Source organism: Balaenoptera musculus, chromosome 7, assembly GCF_009873245.2.
Source record: "Balaenoptera musculus isolate JJ_BM4_2016_0621 chromosome 7, mBalMus1.pri.v3, whole genome shotgun sequence".
Classification (NCBI taxonomy): domain Eukaryota; kingdom Metazoa; phylum Chordata; class Mammalia; order Artiodactyla; family Balaenopteridae; genus Balaenoptera; species Balaenoptera musculus.
Genome location: NC_045791.1, coordinates 57,032,657 through 57,059,386, shown reverse-complemented (window position 1 = coordinate 57,059,386; position 26,730 = coordinate 57,032,657). Strand labels below are relative to the sequence as shown.

The window sequence follows — 26,730 nt, the reverse complement described above, 5'->3', positions numbered from 1 at the left end:
TTGTCAGAAAATTTAAAATAAGCATGCAAGTCTCACAACTAATATAAGTAGGTAAGCAGAATAACATTAATGAGCAAATCAAACAAAACATCTCAAATAGTATACATAACTAGTTTCTTCAAGTCTTTATTCCCAAAGAAATATATTAATAATATTCCAGAAAGAATCTAGGGGGAAGTCAGTGAAATTAAATTTAAGCCAAAAAGTCATCAATTTCTTTTACAGAAAATAATTATGATGGTCCCTGACAGAAGTAAGGAAACAGAATCTACAACCTTAAAAACCTTAAAATATCAAATATCCTTTGTTTTAATTGCATTATGTTAACAACAACCAAAAAGGTAATTAAAAATATTCAGTTCATGAAATGGTGTAAAGGGCTCAACCCTGGCTGAATGGAAACACAGCCAGCCAACAACAGGCCCACCCTGGTCACTGCCTTTGCACACGGAGGATGCTGCCTCATTGAGATGCTGTCCTTACCATCATTTAGAGTAATCTGACTTTCTGTTGCTGACTCATAAGCCATACCACTCTTATGACTGGGCTACTATTAGCACACTCTCACTCCTTATTTGTCACTGGTTAAGTGCCCTAGCAGAACCTAATGGATCCTAACAGAGTAGAGATTTAAGAAGCAAACTGTTTAAGTGGGAGACTATAGTGTCTTCTGAAAAATGGGAATCCCCTGCATCAGTCTTAAAAGTCAATATAGAACAAAAAAGGTTAATAGAGCAGTGAGACAGCTCTGGGTGGAATCTCAGTGATGACTGTGTTAATCTGAGAAAGTTCCTTTACCTTGTAAGCGCTCCCATTTCTAAAATGAAGACACCTTATTAGGCAGATTAACTGAAGTGTTGTATGTAAAACATTTTACATACTGTCTGGCACATAGTATTTCAATAAATATAAGGTATTATTATTAAAATTTGTAGTAATAATATTAGTAATAATAAATAGTCATAGATCTATCTGCAAAAGAAGAAAGACTATTTAACCTTGGTGATTGCAAAAGAAAAGTTCACTTATTTTATTACCTATTAACACCTCTTTAAGAGAAAAGGGCAAATAATAATTACATACTGTAACTTAGTTATATTTATTTATAATCAAAATAGAAAAATTGTGCACTAAGACAGAAATCTCTACGTAGATATTAAAAGAATAAGGGAACATAACCAAAAGCTTATACAATATAAAATCTTCTCAACAAGGCAAAAACAACTGAAGACATTTTCATATTGACATAAACTTTTACTTTACAAATAATTTTTCAAAGTCATACACACCGATGAAACTGATAAAAGGCCTCCCCCTCCAGAACATAAGTTCCATTAGTACATGATGACCACGCCTATCTTGTTCACTACTTTATCCTCAGCACACCACAGGTTCTCAATAAACGTTTGCTTAATGAATAAGACACAGATATTCATAATAATAAATACAAACATACCTAAGTTCATAGAAAAAGAGTAAGCTACAACAAAGATTAGCATTTTGTTATTTTATGTTACCAAAGCTCACTGCATTAAGAAGATCAACGTAACTCCTGTTAAATTCAGAGGTTGTTTAGAAAAACAACAGGAATTCAACTTCTTAAAAAATTAGCTATGCAGAAATCATCAGAAACCACAATTCAATATGCATAAAAAGCTCTAAATAGAGCAAATTTGTTACCAAAAACATGAAATGCTATTGGGAGCACATACGAAACATCACATCAGAGAATAGGACCTTCCTAATTAACACAACTCTCACCTGAATACCACTCTTGGAATATATGACTCAAGTTTAGATATATCAATATCTGACAGCTGTAGAAAAAAATCAAGTGCAGAAAGAAAGCAACAAAAAAGCTAACCAGAATAGGAAAAGATGTAAGTTTTCCCTGTTAGAATTAAATATAAATAAAAGTAAATCGTAGGGTCAAAATTAAGTAAAAGAGTTATGAAATAGTCAAAGACACAGAAAGAATAATTCTTGTAACCCAAGAACCTAATACAGTACCAGTCACAGAGTTGGCACTCAATGAACAATTTGGGAGTAATGACAGGAAACTACTTTTTTTCTGAGTTCCTATAATGAATGTTGTAAAGTTTTGTGATTTACAGATTAAATATTCCCAACTGAGAAAAATAACAATAACAACAAAAAAACCCACTAAATTTAAAATTCTTAGGATAAGTTAAATAGTAGATGGCAATATAAAATGTATTCATTTCATTTTAATAACATAATGGTAACTCGATAGTGAATCATTTACCAAAGAGCAACACCAATTAACTTCTTTTCTTTATTCCAAAAATAAAATGAACATTTGTCTTATAAGTTAAATACATAACAATACTCTTTAATTGCACTTAAGCAATAAAATCAACATTGCTTGCCAATAAAAATATTAAAAGAACTCAAAATTTTAAAGAATTGTCCTCAATAACCTTTTAAAAGATTGGGTGTTTTAAATTGATTAACACTGTGGAATTTAAGGGATTATAAACATAGTTTCTAAACGTATGTAAATTTAACATTAACAAAATTATCCGAATTCTAAGTAGAAAAAAATCCATTTTCAGTCCAACCATTACCAGTTATCCTTAGACAGCAGGCCTCAGGTTTTCTTCTTTAGGACAAAGCTTCTATTCATTTCATAATTAAATTTGAAATACTTTAGGTAAGAACTCACTAAGGACTATTCTAAAGCACGCAATGCCATTTTCAGGGCACAAAATAAAAATGGTTCTGAATTTTAATTCATATCTTGTTTTACCCAAACACAAAGGAAAATCTGTGACAACAACTGAAGGATTATTTTCCACCTTACTGAAGAGACATGTTTTAAAATTAAAAACCACAAACAAACCTATCTACAAAATAATTCATTTTTTATATCAAACAGCTGCAGACACTGTAATTGAAATAATGTATCTAAGGTTACAAATGAAAAGTGTTAGGTATCATTCTTGAAGTGACAGATTAAGTTCCTAATCCAGTTAAAGTAATAGCCATATTTGTAGTTTAACATAAATTAAGACCTTAATTATATTTGTGACTATTTTAAACAAAATAACAAATTCCTTTGTACCTGGTAATGTAATTTATATCAAAGCCAGGTTCATTTTCCAAACCAATCTATTTCACACTGCAGAAATACTCTGGTATAATGGTATAATGTAATTCTTGTTGTAGAATGTTGAAAGAGTAGATTCACTAAAAGCACAGAAGAGGTTTGAAGATAAATGAAGATGCTATTCATTCAAGGGTAATTTCATCTTAGAACTATATGAAAGATGTTTTGCTCACACGGGGTAGTGTATGGTCTCAAATTTAAGTGCATTTTCAGCTCAAATATAATGCTGCTAGATCGATTATGTTGATACTGTATATCTAATCATGAAGAATTCTAGCATTTTTTCTGTTTAAAAAATAGACTTGTCATTTTTTTCATCTTACTGCTATGTCTCTATTGTTCTGTTTAACAGCAACAAATTTTAAAATCCTGCTTGCTGTTTACTTTTTAAACAGAAAAGTATACGGTTGATACTCTAACTTGCAATCTCTCAGAACTACAGAAATGTAAATTTCTGCTAAGTTAAATAGATATTTATATTAGCAAACCATTACCCTGTATAACCATTTTACATTATTTCACTAATTACTAAAAATGACAACTCTAACAGCCACCTAATTCTATTTTGAATATACTTCATTTTCACAAATCTGTAAGATTAATTTAAATGTTTTATATATACCATACCATTTATGTGTTGAGGGATTAATATTAATACTGAGAATTTTTTTAATCTACTAAATTCTATTTGCACTTTAAGTTCACAGTCATCTTTCCTAAAGGTCACATTTTATACATTTAAATCATTCCAGGTGTTATATGCATATATCACCAAAACGCTTTATAATACTTCTGATATAAAAAAGGTAATGTAATGTAACACATTCAATCTGAAGAATTTAAATTCAGTGATATCAAGGAAACATCTGTGGCCTCTATTTTGCTCATTTTAGAACACTGAAAAGGATCCACTAAATTCTCCCTATCCCTTAGCTTTCCTTCTCCTAATCCTGAGAGTGAACACAGAAGCCTCATTTTGCAGAAAATGATCAAAGTGGAAGGGATAAACATACTTTAAAAAACTAAAATTTTACACTTTATAAAACTTTAAGAAAGTTATATCAATTTTAAAATGTTTTACATAAAATAGTATTCTATTAATTCTCTATTAAAATAAATGCATCGGTGCATTCCCACCTATTGTATTTCTATCAGGTTTAAACCGACACTTAGAAACTACATACAACCATAAACAAGCTGTTTAAAGTAGAAAATGTATTAAACCAAACTGAAAATTCAAAATCATTTCCTCTAAAATTCTATAGGTAAGTTGTCCACTGTGACCATCTGAATGACACAACAACTTTACAACAGCTGTAATTTCATAATCACAGTTCTTTCTCCAATGCAACAATTGACCTGCAGTCCCGAAGGAAAGATACTCCTCTTTCCTGCTCTTCCCCAATCACTACATTATGATGTTATCATTTAACTTCATATTAATATGTCCACCTAAAAAGCATCAATTGTGAAAAGGAAAAAGCAAGGGTCAGCTAACTGCTTATCAGCAGATCTGACATGTTAGTGTTCATGGCCCAGTATTAATGGGGCCTATAAAAATGCTGACATTTTTAATGATTAAAGTTGGGGGAGCATATAGAGAGGCAGGCTCTCAATGGAATAGCTTAAACTATATTTTCCTACTGTTAAAATAGGACTTCGCTCTCCCAGTTTATTTCCTTTTGTACCAATAGTAAATAATTCTTTGGGGTTATATGACTAGATATAATTTTAAAAAAGCAAAACAAAAGTTTTTTTTTTTATAACAGCCTGTGTTAATAAAAACCACAAAACCTGAAGAAAAAAAAACAACATATTCAACAGAAAGAATACAGTTTTTTTCTGTTGTGTTCCCTTTCATTTTTAGAGATTAAGTATTTATTCACAAAGGATAGGAAAAAATAAGAATATTATTTCCCTTAACCTGAGCTTAAATGTTATTCTTACTTGAAGTAAAAAGTGAAGAAGTAAAAAGGAAGATTACTTTTTCATTCACCATTCTAGTAATCATCAGTTTGAGACACTCTCTAAAAAATAAATTCAATAACTAAACTTTTACAATATTTAGATTAAGCCATACAAAAAAGGAAAACAGGTTTCTTTTTAAATTGGCTTCATATATAATAAACAAAAATCCTTTCTAAAACTTACTAGAAGTAACATTTTATTATATAAAGACATTCACAAAATACGTATATAAATCTTTGAAGCAAAAATAGGCACTAATTCAGCATTCAACATCATCTTGTAGTTCTTCTGCTTTCACTTTTTTCAAACGAATTTCCCATTCATTACCTAACTTGAACTTCCTAATAACCCATAACATAGGTAATGCTACCTTTATCACATCTCAGAGATCCAAAAGCTGCAACATATCTATCTCTCACATCTTAATGTAATCCATAAATGGTAAGATATAATTTGCTAGGAAATGTCAGAAATGATTTTTGAATTAAGTGTCTACTTATTTTTGGATAAAACTCCAAAGGTCTGTATCACTGGACTGGACTGGTATGCAGCAAAGTGTTACAAGGGTGGACTCTATACCCAGACTCCCTGGATTTGCATTCCAGCTCTGTCAAGTACTAATTATATAAGTTTGGGCCAATTGCTTAACCTCTCTGCCTCAACTTCCTAATCTGCAAAATGGAAATAATAATGCTACCTACCTCATATGGTACCTGTGTGTAAGCATTATCTATGATACCTAAAGTACATAGAACAAGACCTGGCTCATGGAGTAAGTGCTGTGTAAATTTTAGCTACAGTTATTATTGTTGTTCTTATTAATATTATCTGCAGAATGGGGATTATAAAAGCACTGACCTCATACAGTTATTATAAGGATTAAATGAGTTCATAAGAATTAAGTGCTCAGCACAGTGATGAGCACATAGCAGGCACTCCACCAATGCTGTTGGTGTCTGTTTACCTCCGCAATTTGTGGGCTCTATGACCTTGGCCAGAGCTTTCCTGAGCTTCAGTTTCCACATCTTTAAAATGAGCTTAATAATAGTGCCCTACACTAGGGTTATGGTAAAGATTGAATGAGATACCGCACATGAAAGCTCTCAATAGAGTGCCTTAGACAATAAAAGCATTCAATAAATACTCAATTTTAAAACAAACCTTATTTAGTATTATTAAAATAATGGTTTGTTTGAATTCAAGCACTCTATATTAACAACTTTTAGTTACAGAATGGAACAATGATTATAAAAATTATTAATGTTCATGCAGATTTAAATATGTCCAAAAATAATTCTTACACCTAACATTTATTTTAATTACTTTAGGCATTACAAAGTCTGCAAGCTTCCATTCCTGCTGCTGACACTGATTATGTATATTTCTGTCAAAGAATCAGGGAAGAAGGAAATAACCAATATTCATTGCATGTTTACAATATGCCAGGTGCTTTTCTAAATGCTTTAATTTTTATATATATTTTACATATTTTTTAACACATTCAGTCTTCATGACACCCAGTAGGATAGCTCCTATTATATCTCCATTTTACACATGAGGAAACTTGAAACACAGAGTAATGTTTAAGGTATGTGGAACAGAGACCAACCACCCATTTCATTTGTGGAATCTGCTATAAAAGACAACATATACTGAATCAGTAAAGACATAAACTTCTTGAAGAAAAATCAAATGAAACATTTTCCACAGAAAACTTTGAAGTTCATATGCATTTGCTCATACAGTATTTCTGGACACGTGCTGCCCAATACAAGAGCCACCAGCTACATATAGAGTACTTGAAATGTGGTTGGCAGAAATTGAGATGTGCCGTAAGCGTGAAATACACAACAGATTTTGAACTTAATATAAAAAAAACCGAAAAACATCACGTTAATAAATTTTGTACTGATTACATGTTAAAATGATAATATTTGATAATATTAAATAAAATATATTATTAAAATTAATTTCACCTGTTTCTTTTTCCTTCTTTTAGTGGGGCTACTACAAAATTTTAAATTACATATGTGGGCAACATTATATACATTATATATCTACTGGACAGCTGATTTAGGTTTAGGGGATGAGAGGATAGCAACAGAGAATTGTTATCAAAATTCTTTTACCAACCATTACAAGCTTCAAAGTGGAAGTAATATTATGAAATGGAAGATTTCTCTCCCCCATGTTTGTGTATGTAATACTGTGTATGTGCACCTTGCCATATATATGTGTGTGTATATATATATATTTATACACACACACTGCTCATGAGAACCAGAGGAACACGCTACTCTAATACTTCAAAATATTCAACATACAAGATTATTTTATGACTAGGCAAACACTTCAGGTAATACCAATACTTTGTGGATGAAAGAAGTAAAGCCAATCTAAGAGGAAATAACAGCCATGGGAAAAAAAATTTTTTATTTTCTTTTAAACTGAAATCATAAAAGTTCCTTTAACCAAAAAAAATAAAAAATCTAACCACTTAGTTCCAGGAATATAATAAATGCCAATTCTATGTGGTAAGTCAAATTTAAATTTCCTGATGGCTTAACTGGCAGACTACTAAAATATCTGATGCTTGATATCTGATATCTTCTAGAAAATATCCAGTTTATGGATACCCATCACATTGTTTTGGTCAATTTTATACATTTAACTGATTCTTCTAAACGGATCTGGTCCACTATATAGAAGAAAATTACTCCATAAAGTTTACATCAGATATCTGGAAAAGTCACATTTATAGTCATGGCTACTATCAGCTGTCAAGTCAAAGAATATTGAAGAAAACCAAGAATTTTTAATATATGCTGGTTAATTTATCATCTAAGTGACATACGTAGGATAACAAAAAAAATTAAAACGGTTATGCAAAATTCTGCATTTTAAAAGGTTCTTATTTTCTGGTTTTAATTGCAACTGTGATTTGAGATGCCACGGTGAGAAAGCAAATTAATAAGACCCATAAAAACAGAATTACTAGATAAGGTACACACTAAGATTTCTTTTTTCTTTCCTTCCCCAGATTATTTAAAATGTTAATTTTTTTTAACAGTAATATAATGATATCTTGGTTTGTGCTGAAAACTAGTTAAACCGTCTATTCTAGGGTTTCTCAACGTTGACACCATTTACATTTGGGGCTGGATAATTCTTTCTGTGGAGGGACTGTCTCGTGCACTGTTTCACAGCATCCCTGGTGTCTACCCAGTAGATGCCAAAAGCAGCCTCCCTAGCAGTTGTGACAATCAAAAATGTCTAAACACTGTCAAATGTCCTCTGTGGGGTAGTAATCCTCCCTCAGTTAAGAACTACTGGTCTATTCCTACCCAAAATACAAATGGGACCTAATGAAACTTAAAAGCTTTTGCACAGCAAAGGAAACCATAAACAAGACGGAAAGACAACCCTCAGAATGGGAGAAAATATGTGCAAACGAAACAACTGACAAAGGATTAATCTCCAAAATATGCAAGCAGTTCATGCAGCTCAATACCAAAAAAACAAACAACCCAATCCAAAAATGGGCAGAAGACCTAAATAGACATTTCTCCAAAGAAGGCATACAGATTGCCAACAAATACATGAAAAGATGCTCAGCATTGCTAATCATTAGAGAAATGCAAATCAAAACTACAATGAGGTATCACCTCACACCAGTCAGAATGGCCATCACCAAAAAATCTACAAACCATAAATGCTGGAGAGGGTGTGGAGAAAAGGGAACCCTCTTGCACTGTTGGTGGGAATGTAAATTGATACAGCCACTATGGAGAACAGTATGGAGGTTCCTTAACTAAAAATAGAACTACCATATGACCCAGCAATCCCACTACTGGGCATATACCCTGAGAAAATCATAATCAAAAAGAGTCATGTGCCACAATGTTCATTGCAGCTCTATTTACAATAGCCAGGACATGGAAGTAACCTAAGTGTCCACTGACAGATGAAAGGATAAAGAAGATGTGGCACGTATATACAATGGAATATTACTCAGCCATAAAAAGAAATGAAATTGAGTTACTTGTAGTGAGGTGGATGGACCTAGAGTCTGTCATACAGAGTGAAGTAAGTCAGAAAGAGAAAAACAAATACCGTATGCTAACACATATATATGGAATCTAAAAAAAAAAAAAGGAAAAAAGCATGGTTCTGATGAACCTAGGGGCAGGACAGGAATAAAGATGCAGATGTAGAGAATGGACTTGAGGACACAGGGACGGGGAAGGGTAAGCTGGGACGAAGTGAGAGAGTAACACTGACATATATACACTACCAAATGTAAAATGGATGGCTAGTGGGAAGCAGCTGCATAGCACAGGGAGATCAGCTCGGTGCTTTGTGACCACCTAGAGGGGTGGGATAGGGAGGGTGGGAGAGAGGGAGACGCAAGAGGGAAGAGATATGGGGATATATGTATATGTATAGCTGATTCACTTTGTTATACAGCAGAAACTAACACACGATTGTAAAGCAATTATACTCCAATAAAGATGTTAAAAAATATATATATATTCACTGTGCCCTGAAGCTATCTTTTCAAAAGTATAAAGACTGAAGACACTATTTCACACACAGCAAGTAATTTACTTGTGCTATCAGTTATCAAGCAAGATTGCTTCTACCACACTTATAAACGCTTCATTCAACAAATATTTACTGAGTACATTTTATAAGCTAGGCACTGTGTCATTAGTATTTGAAAACTAAACTTAAATTTCAACTTCCTTATCCCCCCTGCCAAAAAGGCAGTATAAAGTCCATATTTATTAAATATAACCAACTAAGAAGTTCTGCCTCTCAAAGATTACCGTAAGAAAGAAAATACACTAGTTATAGTACTAGTGCCTAAAGATAAAATAAAGGTAAGTAAATAAAATAAACAAAATTTACATTCTTGGTAAAAATATATAAATCTTCTAAAAGAAAGAAACTTAAAAAAGCTCATACTCATACAAATAAATTATTGTCCAAACACATTTCTTTCTATCTTTTCCTTCTTTCCCTGCCTTAAACAAAATTAAAATGTACTGAATGACATACTATGTATCAGACATAGTTATTAAGCCCAGATGATATCAAGTTGAATTAAAAAAAAACAAGATGACCAAGTGCCTAGCATCATGCTTAGAACGCAGCAAAAGCAGTCCCTCTTCTTCCTTTTCTTTCTGTCCTCAAGAAGCTCACAGTCTCATCTCCAACAAATGTCACGTCTTAGATTTCTCTTTTAAGTTATCTTTTAGGTGCTACACAATAAAATCCTCTTTGTGATTCAAACTATGTAAGCTAACCAAACAGCAACTAAATATGTAAAATGTTTCAATAATTATAATTCCATAATCTACATAAACATTTCTCTTTTTTTTAAGGTAAACAATTCCCAAGTATCCTATTCTTCCTATAGCGCAGTTTAAAGTTTACAGGACCACTAATCTTTTGGATTACACAACTGTGATATACAACTTGAAGAGTTATTATTATATTCAGTAAGTGGTCTGGGGATAATAGACACTAATGTAATCGATAAATATATAAGGAATGGCTGGAGAAGAATATGTTTGCTTCATGATTACCAAATGGGTTAAGGCTAGAATGAGAAGAATGAGAGAATGATGCTTAAAAATATGTAGTGAATAAATCTTTACAAATAAGTTAGAAAATAGTTTTGTGCCTATAAATGAACATATCACCCCAAATAATCAATACCATCATATCTAGCCAAAAGCAAAACAGCAAATAAAGAAAATGCACCTACAACATAAGTGTTGTTTATAAAAAGAATGAATAATGAAGATTTTTATGTTCATTTTACATACTAACAACAATTACCTGAATAATATTACATAATAAAATTATACTTCACAAAGAGATGTTATATTGATAATGATAAATCACAAAAGATTCTAAACATACAGTATCAGACTGTAGAAGAAAAAAAATTTGCAACTCAAAATTTAAAAAATTACATTATTTACATACTTACCTGCACAGCAAGAGAAGCTGCATTGTCAGAAAGCAAAATTTGCTCCCCTGTGGAAATACAATGAAAGGTCTGAGTCAAAAGCATAACTGCTAAACAAGTAAAATACATTTATAAATGTTTTTATTTTTAAAAACTATTCCTATTTCTAAAAAGAAAATGTAATCATGAAGTTCTATATCAATGCTGTTGTGTCTATATGTCTATATCAATGTGTGATTACAATTTTGATTAAATTATCATAGTATGTAAATAACAATGAAACAAAACTATTTACTCTGAAACTATTTGATCACTTATTGTATTTTATCAACAATTTCCTCTAAAACTAATTGATCACTTACTGTATTTTATCAACAATATGTAATGAAAATCACTCACTTAAAAACAAATTCGTTTTCCAAGTTTTCAAGAAACATTCCTCTTCTTTTCATTAAAATTAAGTAAAATAGTATCTCTACTCAAACCTCTCTAGTTAAAAGTAAAAGCATTCAAAATCATATAAAACCAGCTTACAGTTAATATTACACAGTGTGTCTAGGTCTGTCACACAAAAGAAAGATGACAAGTTTGCTGCAATAAAAATTCCATGCTTAGAAGACTAGGGCTGCTGCCTATTAGTCTTCATTACTTTGCAGTCTTCTGACAACTGTAGCAGGCTGCTGAGCCCCAAATGGGGTCCATAATGTGACCTGATGATATATGAAGAGCTGCTAAAGGGAGCCTGAACCATCCTAGCCTATACATTTTAACAGTTCCTTTTTACTGAGAGCCCACTTTACCACAGGACTTCAAAAATCTGCTGTGTCAGCTATTGGCACAGTAAATCTGCCAACTGCTCCTGCAACCACATCATTTTACACTGCCTACAGCAGCCAATATAATGAGTCAATAATAAACTAAGGACCTTATAGGCCATGAATAGTTGGTTTACACTGGCAGATATAAATTTAGGTAAAATCTCCTAGACAAATTATATAAGGGAATCCCTTCTTTATGTTTTATGTTCTCTTTGCAAAGGATTATATTATTGAAGGGTGTTTTTGGTAATAAATATATTTTGATACAAAGCCATTTTTAACTGAGAACAAGTACCTACCTTTCAGTTGCTGATATAATGTAGCATTTTCAGGCCAAGGTTCTGCAGCTGTGGAAACACAGCAGTGATAATTAGGCACATAGGGCAAAAACATATCAATAACCAATCAAATTAATAATCACATACATTTGCCTACAGCATTTAAAGTCAATTGCCAAGGATACCTTAAATATGGCAACTAGTCACACTACTTTAGATTCTATGGGAACCTATATAAGCAGGTTAGATAATTTCTTTTAAGTGAATGTTTGGTGGTAGTTTCATTTTTTATGGGGAGGAGGTGGAAGACATCTTGCCCAATCAAAAGGGAAAATTTTAAAAATAAAACAGCCTAAATGCTACTATTCCTTTAGCCTCCTTCAAACACAGACATATCCAAAATGTTACTCATGCATATAAAAAGATAATTAATTTCAGTTCACTATCAAAGAGAAAAATAGTGAAGCAATATTTATAATATTTTACTGTAAACTTTTAAGGAAGTAAATATTCAAAAGACAACACTGTATGAAAGAATCAAATACATCTGTATCAGGCTGTGCATCTTTCCTCATAAGCTGGTAGTATTTAAACAGACAGACGAATCCTGTTGTTGTCTACATTTCATTGCCTTGACCTCACCAATACCATCTCACAAAAACAAAGGGAAGTAACATGATGAAGCAGTTTAAGTACCTACAATGTGAAATAGAGCTGCTAAAGCTAATTTTAGGCCTGAAGCCAGGCTGGACCTTGACTCAATCTCTCATCCACAGTAGACTCCAACTACAAAGAGAATATTAGCAACCTACCAGTGCTTGGAAAAAGCACTAGATTTGAATTTGTCTAATCAACTGCACTTAAGAAGCAATGCCTCCACTGACAGAATATTCAGTATATCATTTGTTGAATTCTTCTTTGTAAAAGCCATAAAACATCAGAATCACCAATTCTAACACTCTAACTATATTTGCTGTCAGGAAGAAAGTCAAATATGAAATTTGACAATAATTGGTATTTTTCTTACTGTGTTTAAATTAATACAGTCTCTGTGACACAGTAACAAATTATTTTTTTAATATATACTTCCAGCTGGTTTTTTAAAAAAGAAATTTATACACATGAAGCATTTTTTTCTTAAGACTGATCATTTAAGATGCACTAAAACAGTCTTAGGAGTGGGAGGGAGGGGTGGACGCCTTAATTTCCTTTTACTTCCAGTTTAGAATGAAAAGAAAAACATTGTACTATTATTGTAAATTATAAATTTTGGTTTGGTCTGGGCTACACAAAATTAAACTCATACTTAGGGATAATACATGAAGTCACCAAGCAAATAATGGACCATACACAGTTTTGCACACTGTTATCCACAGTATTACAGACCTCCCTTGACGTACCATGGGTTTACATCCCGATAAACCCACTGTACGTTGAAAATGCATTTAATATACCTCACCTACCAAACATCATAGCCTAGCCTAGCTCACATTAAACGTGCTCAAAACACTTACATTGGCTTACAGTTGGGCAAAATCATCTAACACAAAGCCTGTTTTATAATAAAGTGTTGAATATCTCATGTAATTTATGGAATACTGTACTGAAAGTGAAAAACAGGATGGTTTTATGGGTACAGAATGGTGGTAAGCATATCAGTTGTTCACCCTCTTGATTTCGTGATTTCGCGGCTGACTGGGAGCTGTGACTCCCTGCTGCTGCCCGGCATCAAGAGTATCTAGTTACATATCGCTAGCCCAAGCAAAGATCAAAATTCTCAATGTGAAGTACAGTTTCTACTGAATGCGTATCGCTTTCGCTCTATCGTAAAGTCGAAAAATCGTAAGTCAAACCGTTGTTAAGTTAGGGACTGTCTGTATACATATTCGTAAAGGCTACTGAATTTCAACTCACGTACCAAAAAGGCAGTACAACTAAATATTACTGTATGTTACTGTAAACTTTTTAACAAAGTAAAATTTCAATAAGAACCCAATTAACCTGTGTAACAGTTTTAAAAATAAAAGTCAGGGAAACAAAAACAAGCTTACATCAGCAATTTACTAAAAAATAACCTTTTAGGATAAACTGTATGATCAGCACACCTACACTGTTTATATCTATATAAGAAACAATACAATGAGGTTCATTCATTATAAGAGTCTACATCATTAAAGACTCAATTATATGCATTATATTAATCTTATTAAAGAAAGCAATAAGGCATAGGAATAAAATTTACAAAAGTTCCAAAGACATTGAAATTAAGTTCCTTGAGGGCACAAATGTGTCATATGCATCTGTGTATGCCACACTGTGCCATGTTTTGCGTACAGTTGGTGATCATTAATTGTGCATGGAAAGAAAGAAACCTACCAGTCAATCCCCTAAATATTCTGGCTAACCAAAGTTTTACTGAATTTAATTATCACCTATGTTAAAGTAATAGGGTGCTCTAATTAAATATTCTGGTAATTTTAACTTTTGGTTAGCTATTTTGTGTACATATTAGACATGAATTACAAAATTTCAAAACAATGGGAAAATATACATTTAGCATTAAATATATGCTGAATATAATTTAAGTGTTCTTTGATAAATCAGAAGCTACATCACTACTCTGCAGTATCAGAGTTCTCATATATTCTTCTGTGTTCAGTAATTCCAGTTAAAAGTTCATTTATCATCACCCCCTTTCTCCTGATGTAATACAACCGACATATGTAAAAGTAACAGAAATCTTGCAACATATTACCCGACTGCAAATAAGAATAAAGGAGTTATCTACAAATACTAAAAGCTCTGTTATTAAGAACCTAAAGCTGGAAATAGGGATGACGGAGTATATTTTCCTTGCTCCAATATACAAACTATGTTCCAACTCAGGAATTATTGAAAATAAATTCTCAGGGCTTCCATGGTGGCGCAGTGGTTGAGAATCTGCCTGCTAATGCAGGGGACACGGGTTCGAGCCCTGGTCTGGGAAGATCCCACATGCCGCGGAGCAACTAGGCCCGTGAGCCACAACTACTGAGCCTGCCCGTCTGGAGCCTGTGCTCCGCAACAAGAGAGGCCGCAATAGTTGAGAGGCCCGCGCACCGCGATGAAGAGTGGCCCCCACTTGCCGCAACTAGAGATAGCCCTCGCACAGAAACAAAGACCCAACACAGCCAAAAATAAAAATAAATAAATTAATTAAATTTAAAAAAAAATTCTCAGAAAGTAACTCTGCCAAAACATTTGATGTTATCTTCACAAACAGAACCTATCATTTAAAAAGAGAAGGCAAGTAGGCTGATATAAACCTATATAACCATGCTATTTTAGCAGCTTGGAATTCCAGTATAACCATAGTCCAGGAGGCAAGAAATAGCAGAGTATGCAGGGAATGATCAGGGAATGAATGACATGGGAGAAGAAATGGCTGGTGTGTTATTCAACAGAGAGACAATAGTGAAAATCCTAAGTTGTCTGGCATGGCAATGGCTCTACAAATCAACCATGTAGGTATCTTTCTAGGAAATGAGCTTTCATAAGTAAGTCCATGAATCATGAACATTATCCACACGTAACAAAGTACAAAGCCTACTTCTTGGTTTGGGTAATATTAATTAAAGCCTCTTCATTGAGAATGCCTATTATGTGAAAGACAAAGTCCAAAAATACAATTTCTTCCCCACTCCTCTTTCCCAAGGTTAGGGAAGTTAATATCCACCCTTGTCCCTGATCATGTGTAAAAGAGAGGGAGATTAAGAATTCAAAATTATAGTACTCACAACAGACCTTAAAAATCTGCAGCATTTAAAAAGAAAAATCTTTAAAAATAAATAATAAAACATTTTCATCTCTTACTAGTTTTACTTTAGTCAACCTAAAATGTTTTAGACCACAGACTAATTCAATAGTGAATAAAATTTCATGACTCACCTATCCTATTTTCAATTTCTACCACCAAAATCTCTCCCTGATGTGAAGAGCCTTTTTAAACCTGCCTTAGGGAAGGGCCAGCCTTAGAATAAATATAGAAGGTGAGACTAAACGTTTCTGAAAAGGAGACTGATAGAAAATGAGGATTGAGAGACAACGTTGTCCAACACTGTCAAGGTGCCAACTACTGGTATTATTTGCATATTAAAAGTAATTTTTATGCTTCATACACATCAATAGTTTGTGTGGCTCTTGGAATAAAGATCGACTTGGCCTTACACATCACCCTCTCTCCCTCTCTGGCCTCATCATTCCTCTCCACCCACTCTATACACCAGCCACAATGGCCTTCACCCAGTTTCTGAATGCATCACGTTCCTTCTGGCCCCAGAGATTCATTTAAGCTGTTTCCTCTACCCTGGAGCTATCCTCCCCTCCTATCGTGTCCTTACATCTCAGCAAAAACATCACTTCCTCAGGTTGGGCCAGCTTCATGGACTTACAACCTGAACAGCTGCACAGGGCCCGTACGTAGAAGGGCTCCACGGGTGATTTTAGGTTCTGCTGCACCAGTCTTGAGGCCCCTGTTCTTTTAAACAGGGGCCTCATATTTTCATTTCACACTGGGCCCTACAAACTATGTAGCTGGTCCTGTCCTCAGGGAAGACTTCGGTGACCTCTGGAATAGTTCAAACCGTCTCTTTTTCAAGCTTGAATAAGATGCACACTTCTTTGTACCACTTATCAAAGTCAACATTTTTACAGGGATTTGAGGACTATTTGTTTATCTCCCCCACTAGAAAATAAGCACATGAATCCAGTGTTCATGTCTGATTTTTGCTTACCACTTCATTCCTAGAACCTAGCACCAAACAGGCAATCAGTAAATGCTGGTTGAATAAATGTTTGTGTTTACTATTACTACTATCATTATTATGATTCTGTACTGTTTAGGCTAAGAATGAAGCAAGGAAGATAAGAAAACTACACAACCTGGCCAAAAAAGGGAAACTTTTACCCAGAGAACTCCAATACTACAACCAATAACACAACTATAAAAATATTAAACAGCTGCCTAAAATAGTTGGCAGAATCTAATCCTGTAAACTTACCTATGCACTGACCCTAAAACTGGAAATCTGTTTCTATGTTTTATACCAAATATACAATTTTCACTGGATATTACTGTTAGAATGCTCCTAAGACCAACACAAGGCCCTCAACCATCTGACAAGTCATCTCACTATTCCCCTTTCCATATTCTTTAACTCTAACATAGGGATTATCACTTTTTAAAATCTCATGTCCCCATCAATAAAATACTTGAGTATGCAGACCCAAATAGATTTGGAAATCATATGGCTGGTATTCCTAAGCTAATAAATCATGCACATTATAAAACATACACTAAAAAAGAAAACAGTTAAAAAATAAATTGAAACCTAAGTTCCAATATTTTCTTCCTGTACTTCAAAGGATTGTCCTGCATTAAACAGGGTGTATATATACCTCGCCCCACCTTGGAAAACACTGTTCTAATTAAATAACTACTTATTTGAAGTTTCAGCAGGGAACCCAGCCATTCACGTACCCTTGAACAAAAAAGAGTCCTCCTCTATTCTAGTGAAATCACCTTTTTTGAACACGAAAAAAGCTTGGAAAGAACACACACAAATTAACTGGGGGGGGGGGGGAATACCTGCCTACCCATCTACCTAATAATAGGACCCTTGTATCCTACCAGAGTACTTAAAATTTCCCCCATATACTTCATACTTCCTCACCTTAGTGACTTTGCTCAAATTGTTCCCCTCTGTCCAGAATATTCCTTCCCCACCACATACCCAAATCCTACACCTTTTTCAAGACCAAGCTTAAAATGCTACCTCTATCAAGAAGGCTTTTGTAACTAAACAAATCTAATTTCTCCTTTATCTATACTGCTCATAGCAGTTTGTACTTGTCTTATATCATATATTGCTTTCTTTTCTATTCTATTATTATGTCAATACCTTATCTCCATTTGTAGGCAGTAAGTTCCTAGAATGTGAAAATTGCTATGGTCCTGAGATTATTTATTAAAGACTAGGCTTCTCAATTGCTCCAAACTTGAATATGGCATTTATAATAATATGTACAATACATGCCAAAATATGAAATTCAAATTAAGCAATATTTAAATTTTTTTGATCTAAGTATCATTTAAAACTAATCTTTATCACAAGAGTTCCAAAGTAAAACTACCCACCTTTCAGAAATTAATTCTTTCACAATCAGAAACTACTATATCATTTTCATACCAAAGCAATAACTTACTCCAAGATACTCTTAGTGACCTACATTAATTCATTCTTGAAAATTAGAATGACTTCTTATTCCCTAGCAAAAGGTCCATGAAAGTGTTTATCATTTTTATAAAGAAGAAATATATTCCTATTTTACAGGTATAAATAAAAAACATCTAGAAATAAAGCAAATATCAGAACACCGCATAACTTTCTATCCAAATAACATTATTAAAGGTCTTTTAACCCCTTTATCCTTTACTTTCTTTCCAATTTTGCCCAGGTAAAACTGCCCTGAGTATTTCACACTAGTGTCTCTTTTACCAGGAGCAAAGGTGATTCCTCTTAAAGTCTCAGCCTTTAGTGATAGCTTTTTTTATGCAAAGGAATGTTTTTAAATTTTTCAAAGTTATTTTCTACCTCCCATAAGTATTTATGTTGGAGGAGAATAAAGCTAAGAAAAAGAGAGAATACATACTTTTGGACTTTTGAAAGTCCTAATATAAAATAAACAATGCATAAATAAATAAATTTGTGCTAGAAATACACACATGATAAAGCAAAACCCATAGCCCCCCAAAATACATACTTGATTCTCATTTAATTATCTTTAAGGTACCTATTATTTTCAAGCTTTATCAACCAATATAACAAAAACATCAATATTCTTTACTACAAATCCATTACAATTTTTAGAGAAATGACTACTGGCCAACAAATTCACATATCTAGGTTTCTTAAAGACTCCATTTTACCTGCAGTATTCTCTATAGTATCAAGTTGGGTGATAAGTCATTCTGGTGGCAAATGATCTATCTATTCCATTCAATTCAGGGTATTTCACAGTATGAAAGTGCTATGCCCTAATAAACAAGTCTAATTCTAAAGTCCATCTCTTGATGATCTAATCTAAAAAGACAAGAGAAGGGCCATAAAAAGAGATGCCCTCTGTTGTTGGGGTTTTCTTTTTAATTCTTCATTCTTAATGTACAACATGACTCCTCTGGCATATGAATGTAGGTGAAGACATAATTTGTAGGATAATAGGCACTAATGTTACATGCTGCTTCAGTACTGTCATATTTCCAATCCATCAAATTGATTAATGCTGTAATAACTGTACACAAACCTATCATTTGTGCACTAATGAAGTCAAACCCAGTTTATCCTTAGGCAACTAGATTCCAAAAGCTCATAGATGTCATCTCTTCCACTTCCAAAGACTATTTAGACAGTCTAAAGGAATAAGAAACGCATGTAACCTATCTCCAAATTTGGATGTCGTTCTGCCAAAGGTGTAAATGCAAATACGACTAATAAAACAAAATGCTCAAAGAATATTTGACAGCTCTTAAACATGGACAAGTTACTGCAAGACACACAGAGAAAAGAAGGAAATAATTTACTGTTTGACATAAATACTATACTGATGATCTCAGTGATATCAACATAGACACTAAGTTCAAAACCTGTCAAGTTGTTAAATGAAGCCTTCATTTAAAATAAATTTTTAAGATGTTTAGAGTTAAAATATGATGACATGTGACTTCATCAAAGCTAGAATTTTAAGAGCTATGTATTAGATTCAACAATTCAGCCTGCAAACTATAGTACAATTCAAAGATAACACTATATCCCAGATAATACTGATCATGAAATGATTAAATAGTGATATCCTTGAGGTACTGTCTCATAGGGGATGTTTAATGATACTACATAGGATGTGTAAGCAGGACGTGACTCTTCACACAATAAGAGTTTAAAATCATTCTCAGACTTCCCTGGTGGCACAGTGATTAAGAATCCACCTGCCAATGCAGGGAACATGGGTTCGAGCCCTGGTCCGGGAAGATCCCACATGCCACGGAGCAACTAAGCCCATGCTCCACAACTACTGAGCCTGCGAGCCACAACAACTGAGCCCACGTGACACAACTACTGAAGCCCACGCGCCTAAAGTCCGTGCTCTGCAACAAAGAGAAGCCAACGCAGAGAGAAGCCTGAGCAACGCATCGAAGAGTAGCCCCCGCTCGCTGCAACTAGAGAAACATCGCGCACAGCAACGAAGACCCAATGCAGCCAAAAATAAATAAATAAATTTATTAAAAAATAACAAAAAAACATTCTCCCATCACCTCAACAGCTGGAGATCAATGTTCATGTCAGAAAGTGGCTCATGTATCGTACAACCCAGGGAATATACCCAATATTTTATAATAACTATAAATGGAATATAACCTTTAAAAAATGTGAATCACTATATTGTACACTTATAACTTATACAATATTGTACATCAACTATACTTCAATTTTTAAATACTTTAAAGAAAGTGGCTCATGTTAGAGAATGGAGAGGTGTAGTGCCATGCTGTCATTTCCATAAACTTAAAATAGTTCCAATACTTAAAATACTGACAGGTAGTATTTTGTAACACAGTGGTAAGGCCACTCTCTGTCTTAGTCCACTTGGGCTACTATAACAAAATACCACAGATTGGGTGGCTTATAAACAACAGAAATTTGTTTCTCACAGTTCTGGAAGCTCAAAGTCCAACATCAGGGTGCCAGCATGGTTGGGTTCTGGTAGGAGACCTCTTCCAGGTCACTGACTGCAGACTTCTTGCTGGGTCCTCACATGGTGGAAGGGGCTAGGGAGCTCTCTGGGATCTCTTGGCACTAATTCCAATCATGAGGGTTCTGCCCTCATTACCTAATAACCTCCCAACGGTCCCCACCTTCTAATACCATCACCTTGGGATTAGGGTTTCAATGCAAAAATTTGGAGGGGGACACAAACATTCAGTGCATCCTATCTTTCATAGGAGCCACTTAAAAAATATACTGCAAGGAAGGGCAGATAGAAAGATTAAAGAATACCTTAGATTGAAATAAGGGTCCTGAAGCAAGGAGCAGACATTCTAAGACAGACTAGAGAAGTGTAAGACAAAAATACAAAGGGATTGCCAAACTTTGGAAGAAGATTCACACTAGAACCATTCCCTTGGCTACAAGTTATCATCAGTCCTTAAAAACTTGTTGATTGACATCAGAATCCACTGCATATTCTTTATTGCTTGTTGCATGTAAGTATGTGTAGTAAACTGTACGTAGCTCTCATTTTAGAAAGTAAATTAAGCCACATTCTACAAATCCGTTTTATCAGTCATTCAATAAATATTCACAGAACACACACACACACACATATATACACATACACACACACACACATATATATATACACATACACACACACACACCGTGAATATAATGTGTCAGGCACCACTCTAAGCACTAGGGATAAAATTATAAAGAAAATCAAGTAACTGCCTTTAAGGCACTTAGACTTTAGTGGTACCATATGGCCCATCTCCCTATCTGTTATCTTTATAATGTTCCAAGTTTAAAACTCTGACGAATACTGGAGCCTATCTGAAAATAACAATAAAGATTATCTGATACACCCATAACAAGGCTTAATTCTGACTACATGTTACACAGAACTAAGAAAAAAATTACATAAAACAGTGCACAATCTCCAGAATGCCAAATGAATGCCAATTTACTGAGCCCATGGCAGACAAATCAGCCCCACAAATCCCTCATCAATATCTCCAACCACCTATTCATTTGTAACAAAGTGGTAAACAAAGGACTAAAATGATTCAAAGTGAGGGCACATGAATGAATGATACATTAGAATTAATATCCAAGGCAAATGGGTTCTAATATCCTGCCATTCAGGAGGCAGAAGAAGGAAAGCAAAACAGATTGAAAATTCAGGAAAACTTGTAAAGGGCAGAACTTCTCTCTTGCAACCAAAGCTGGTGCCCAAATGAAACTAGAGAATAATGAGAATCTACCTCTTTCTGGTCAAAAACTACCTAGACTGCTACTGAGGCAGATGATAATGGTGGGGGGGTGGGGGTGGATGGTGACAGCAGTTAAGAGTCCCTTAAGACCCTTACAGCTATTATCTAGAATATACAAAAAACTTACAACTCAATCACAAAGATGACAAATAACTCAGTCCTTTCAATGGGCATAGGATATGAATAGATATTCCTCCAAAGGAGATACATGAATGGCCAAACAAGCACATGAAAAGATACTCAATATCATGAGTCATTAGAGAAATGCAAATCAAAACCACAATGAGATGCCACCACCTCACACCCACTAGAATGGCTTTAATCAACAAGACAGACAATAACAAATGTTTAGAGGATGTAGAGCATTTGGAACTCTCACACATTGCTGGTGGGAATATAAAAAGTTTGGAGGTTTCTCAAAATGTTAAACACAGAATTGCCATTATGACTCAGCAATTCCACTCCTAGGTATTCACCCAGGAGAAATGGAAAAACATATCCACACAAAGATTTGTACAAGAATGTTCACAGCAGTGTTATTCACAGTAATCAAAAGGTGGAAACAACCTAAATGACCATCAACTGATGAGTCGATAAACTAAATGTGGTATATCCATACCATAGAATACTATTTGGCAATAAAAAAAGAGCCAAGCATTAATACCTGTTACAACATAGATGAACTTCAAAAGCATTATTCCCAGTGAAAAAAGCCAGTCACTAAAGAAAACACATTGTATGATCCCATTTATATGAAATGTTCAGAATAGGCAAATCTACAGAAACAGAAAGTAGGTTAGTGGTTGACTCAGGCTGGGATGGGAATGGGAATGACTGTAAACAGGCAAGAAATTTCTTTTGCGGGTGATGAAAATGTTTCTTCTACAACTGGATTGTGGTAATAATCACAACTCTGTAAATATATTTTAAAAATTAATTGTACACTTAAAACTGGTATATAAATTATACCTCAGTAAAGCTGAAATAGATTTTAAGACTTATTGCATTTATTGTGTACTTAAGTGCTTGACATAGTAACTACCTCACAACAACTTGATGAGGTAGACACTACTATTATTATCCCTATTTTACAGTAAGAAAATTAAGGTACAACCATAAGTAATTTGCCAAAGTCACAGTGACTAATAAGTGACACGAGCCAGGGTTTGAACCCAGGTAGTCTGGCTCCAGATTCAATGAACACAGAACTGTATTAGCTAACCTCTTACAAAGCCCACAAATAAACGTTCTTAGGTAATAATTATAATAATTAATTAATTATAATTAAAGAAATTACAATCACCCTACAACAATGGTTCTCAACCATTAATGTATACGAATCCCCTAAGGAACTTTGTAAAATTGCATATTTCCACCAAACCCTAAACTCAGAGATTCTGATACTGTAGAAACGAGGGCCAAGAATCCAAACTTGCCACACACACTCCCAGTAAATCTGATGCAGATGGTCTGCGACCACCATCCAAAAAAAAGAAAAAAAAAGAAAAAAAAAGAACTGTCCAAAGGACATGGAGTACACTTGAAATAAAATTTAAGTTCTTTTCACCCCTTTCATTCATTTGCCTCACAGAATGTGGCAGTAAGGATCTATGTAGATTAATTTTATTCAAGAAGATTTTTACCCATCTTATTCTACTTAAGTATTTGTGGATATGGCTTAAAGCCATGTCTTAAAACATGCTTTAGTAACAAGTTGCAATTTTAAGACTAATGAACTGAGGCTGCACTTGCTTTGGAACCAAAAAGTGGTTAAATGATAGTTTTTCCATTAGATGTAATCAATAAGGAAAGTAAAATTAAGTTAGTAGTTATGAGACTTGAACGTGAGCCATCTGAACCTATCTATGTGACACTAGAGATCAATTTCAAAATGGTATTCAAGGATCAATTTCATAAAACTGACAAACTTCTGGAGGTTAACAAGGGTGAAGAAAACAAATTCACAGCATCAGCAAGCCAATAACTCAGGCTAAAATGAATACAAGTTAAACTGAAAACCTTCCATTCTTAGTAAGGATTCATGTGTCATCCTCTCAAATGGTTATGTTTAGACTTCGCCCCATTATAAAAAAGATCCACCATTTTTCATTAATTTCCAATAAACAGCAGGCCAACTCCAGGTGACTATGAATAGATATGAACCTTGTAGCTAGGACTCAAAATTTGAATTCTCTTTTTAAAAATGGTAATCTGTAATTCATAAAAGAGGAAACACTGACACCGTGTCTGAACTTTTCTCAGAAATAGAGATGAATATGAGATCAATAGCAGAACTATGCAAAAACAGCTGGTTAAGATTAAAAGTGCAGTATCTGGCCAAAAAACAGAGAGAAGACAAACAGTCCCACACAAGTATCAGACCTCAACATTGTTAACAGTGTTAACCTTCAAGATTTAATGGTTCTCTAAATCTAATCCTAGAAAACGGAAAATAAATGTCCCTCCAACTAAGAAACAATCCTCCCCACTACTCTAAACCAATTACAATCACTGTAACAACAGTACCTATTATTTTAAGGATCTGCCCTTTTCTAGTACGTGACATATACTCACTCTCTCATATCAAGCTAGGTAACCAAAGAACTCTCTATTCCTCCTCCCTTACTCCTCTCAGCTAGCCGTGAAACAAATGACTCCTTACAGAGGATTTGATCTGTTGTTATACCTGCAGAAATCTTGGCAGAATTGCCAGATTCCCCAAGAACAACAACAAAAAACAACAAGAAAAAACAAACAAGAAATAAGATAACATAGACTAACCATCACAGAATCCCTTCATGAACAGAAGCACAGGGATAGAAAATCCTCAGAGAGGCAGAAAAAATATATATTAAAGCATTTAACTAAACAACCATAGGTTATTAAACTTGGAAAAGGGACTATGATAGATAGACAAAGATGAATATAAAACTGCCATTGCTCTCTAAGATCTAATTTTGTTGAGCGGGTGGGGGGCACAGAGCAGAGGGAGTGAGAGGAGGTGACTGAGATACACATAACCATTTACAATACAATAAATGAATACAGGTGGTGTAGGGAAAAAACATAGGTCCTGAAGTGAGACATGCCTGGGTTCCCCTCCCAACTCTACAACTTATTGCCTAAGTGACCTTAGCCAAGTTGCATAACCTCTTCTTGCCTCATTTACTTCATCTGTAAAAAGGGGAAATATCATCTACCTTGTAAGGTTCTTGGAAGAATAAAATTAGATAAACTATGTAAATGCCATATACAGTCTCTAAGCTCACAGAATGTACTCAGTAACAATTATTAATATAAGCATCAGACCAGAGGGATGTATAAAGCACTATAGGAATCCTCTTGAAGAAATGACAATCTGCTTGAGGAAGACAGGAAAGAATTCACGAGAGGAGACGAAATATGAACTGGGTAAAAAAAAATAATCACAGGTGCGCTAGACAGAAGGTGAGGGGCAGGGAGAGGAGTTGAGATGTTCACTAAATATCTAACACCCCTAATTCAGTTTGAGAGAAGGGAGGTAAAAGGCTCAGTAAATTAGCATTTGTATTACAGGATACACCACTTTGTTTCAATGGATCTGTCCAACACAAGAATGTAAGTTCACCAAACGCAACAACTGTTACTCATTTTTGTACCCCACCACTTAGCAGAGCACCTAATGCAAATCAGATACGCAACCTAAAAATATATTCTGTGGAAAATACAAGCAGGTCTTTTGCTATCTAAAGCCTAAAAGATATCTGACAGCAAAAAATTGCTATAAGTCTGGAAATAAAACCATCTAACCAAATTAGGAATGATAACATCTCAGGTTAAGCCATGAAGAAACTTCTCTGGTTTATAAAAGTTCTTAGAGATAAAAATATATAATCAGTACAAAAACATAGCTAAGTGTACAAGCATAATGAAATGCTTTTTATGGTTTCTATTTTGCTAATGCAGTTACAGTTAATGGGAATTGCCATGACAAAATGACTGTTTTTATGAAAAGAATCTTCTTTATTACTAACCAATCAAATTTCATTTTTATTACTGATGTAGGAAAGTTCAAAACCATGATTCATTTATAGAGCGTACAAAAATAAGAAAAGTGTTCAAGAATAGAGCACAGGATCATTTACAAAGCAATAAAAAATTAAAACGTGCATTTCTCTTACTGGCAAGGCAGAAACTTCTACACATAAATGTCTGTAGCTGGATTTGCTGAATATTATAACTTCTGTCTTTGAACAAAGAATGAGAAGCCTGAATTTAATATCTCATCTTCATTTGACATCTTCAGCCCATCTGAAAACTGCTTATCAAGAAATATCAAAAATGTTTGAAAAATGTTAAGAAGTTTGATGTTTTCTTTCAATTTTCACTCATATATGAAAGGCTTGAGCTAACATTAATAACTCAAAAGTCTTCATAGAAGAACGACTGACAAATTTTATGGGGCATACATCACCAAAATCTTTTAAGTTAAAAAT

At 34.0% G+C, this 26,730-nt stretch overlaps 1 protein-coding gene across 2 annotated transcripts in view; it reads right to left on the bottom strand.

The window, feature by feature from the left end:
• The window catches only part of MTX2 (metaxin 2), a 62,792-nt gene that overhangs the window by 28,122 nt on the left and 7,940 nt on the right, over nt 1–26,730 (bottom strand). For both annotated transcript variants that reach the window (XM_036858570.1, XM_036858569.1), the window contains exons 2-3: nt 12,196–12,243; nt 11,100–11,146 (exon numbers count right to left, since the gene is read on the bottom strand). In XM_036858570.1, coding sequence (XP_036714465.1) covers nt 11,100–11,146; nt 12,196–12,243 — 95 coding nt within the window. The remainder of the gene's footprint in view (nt 1–11,099; nt 11,147–12,195; nt 12,244–26,730) is intronic.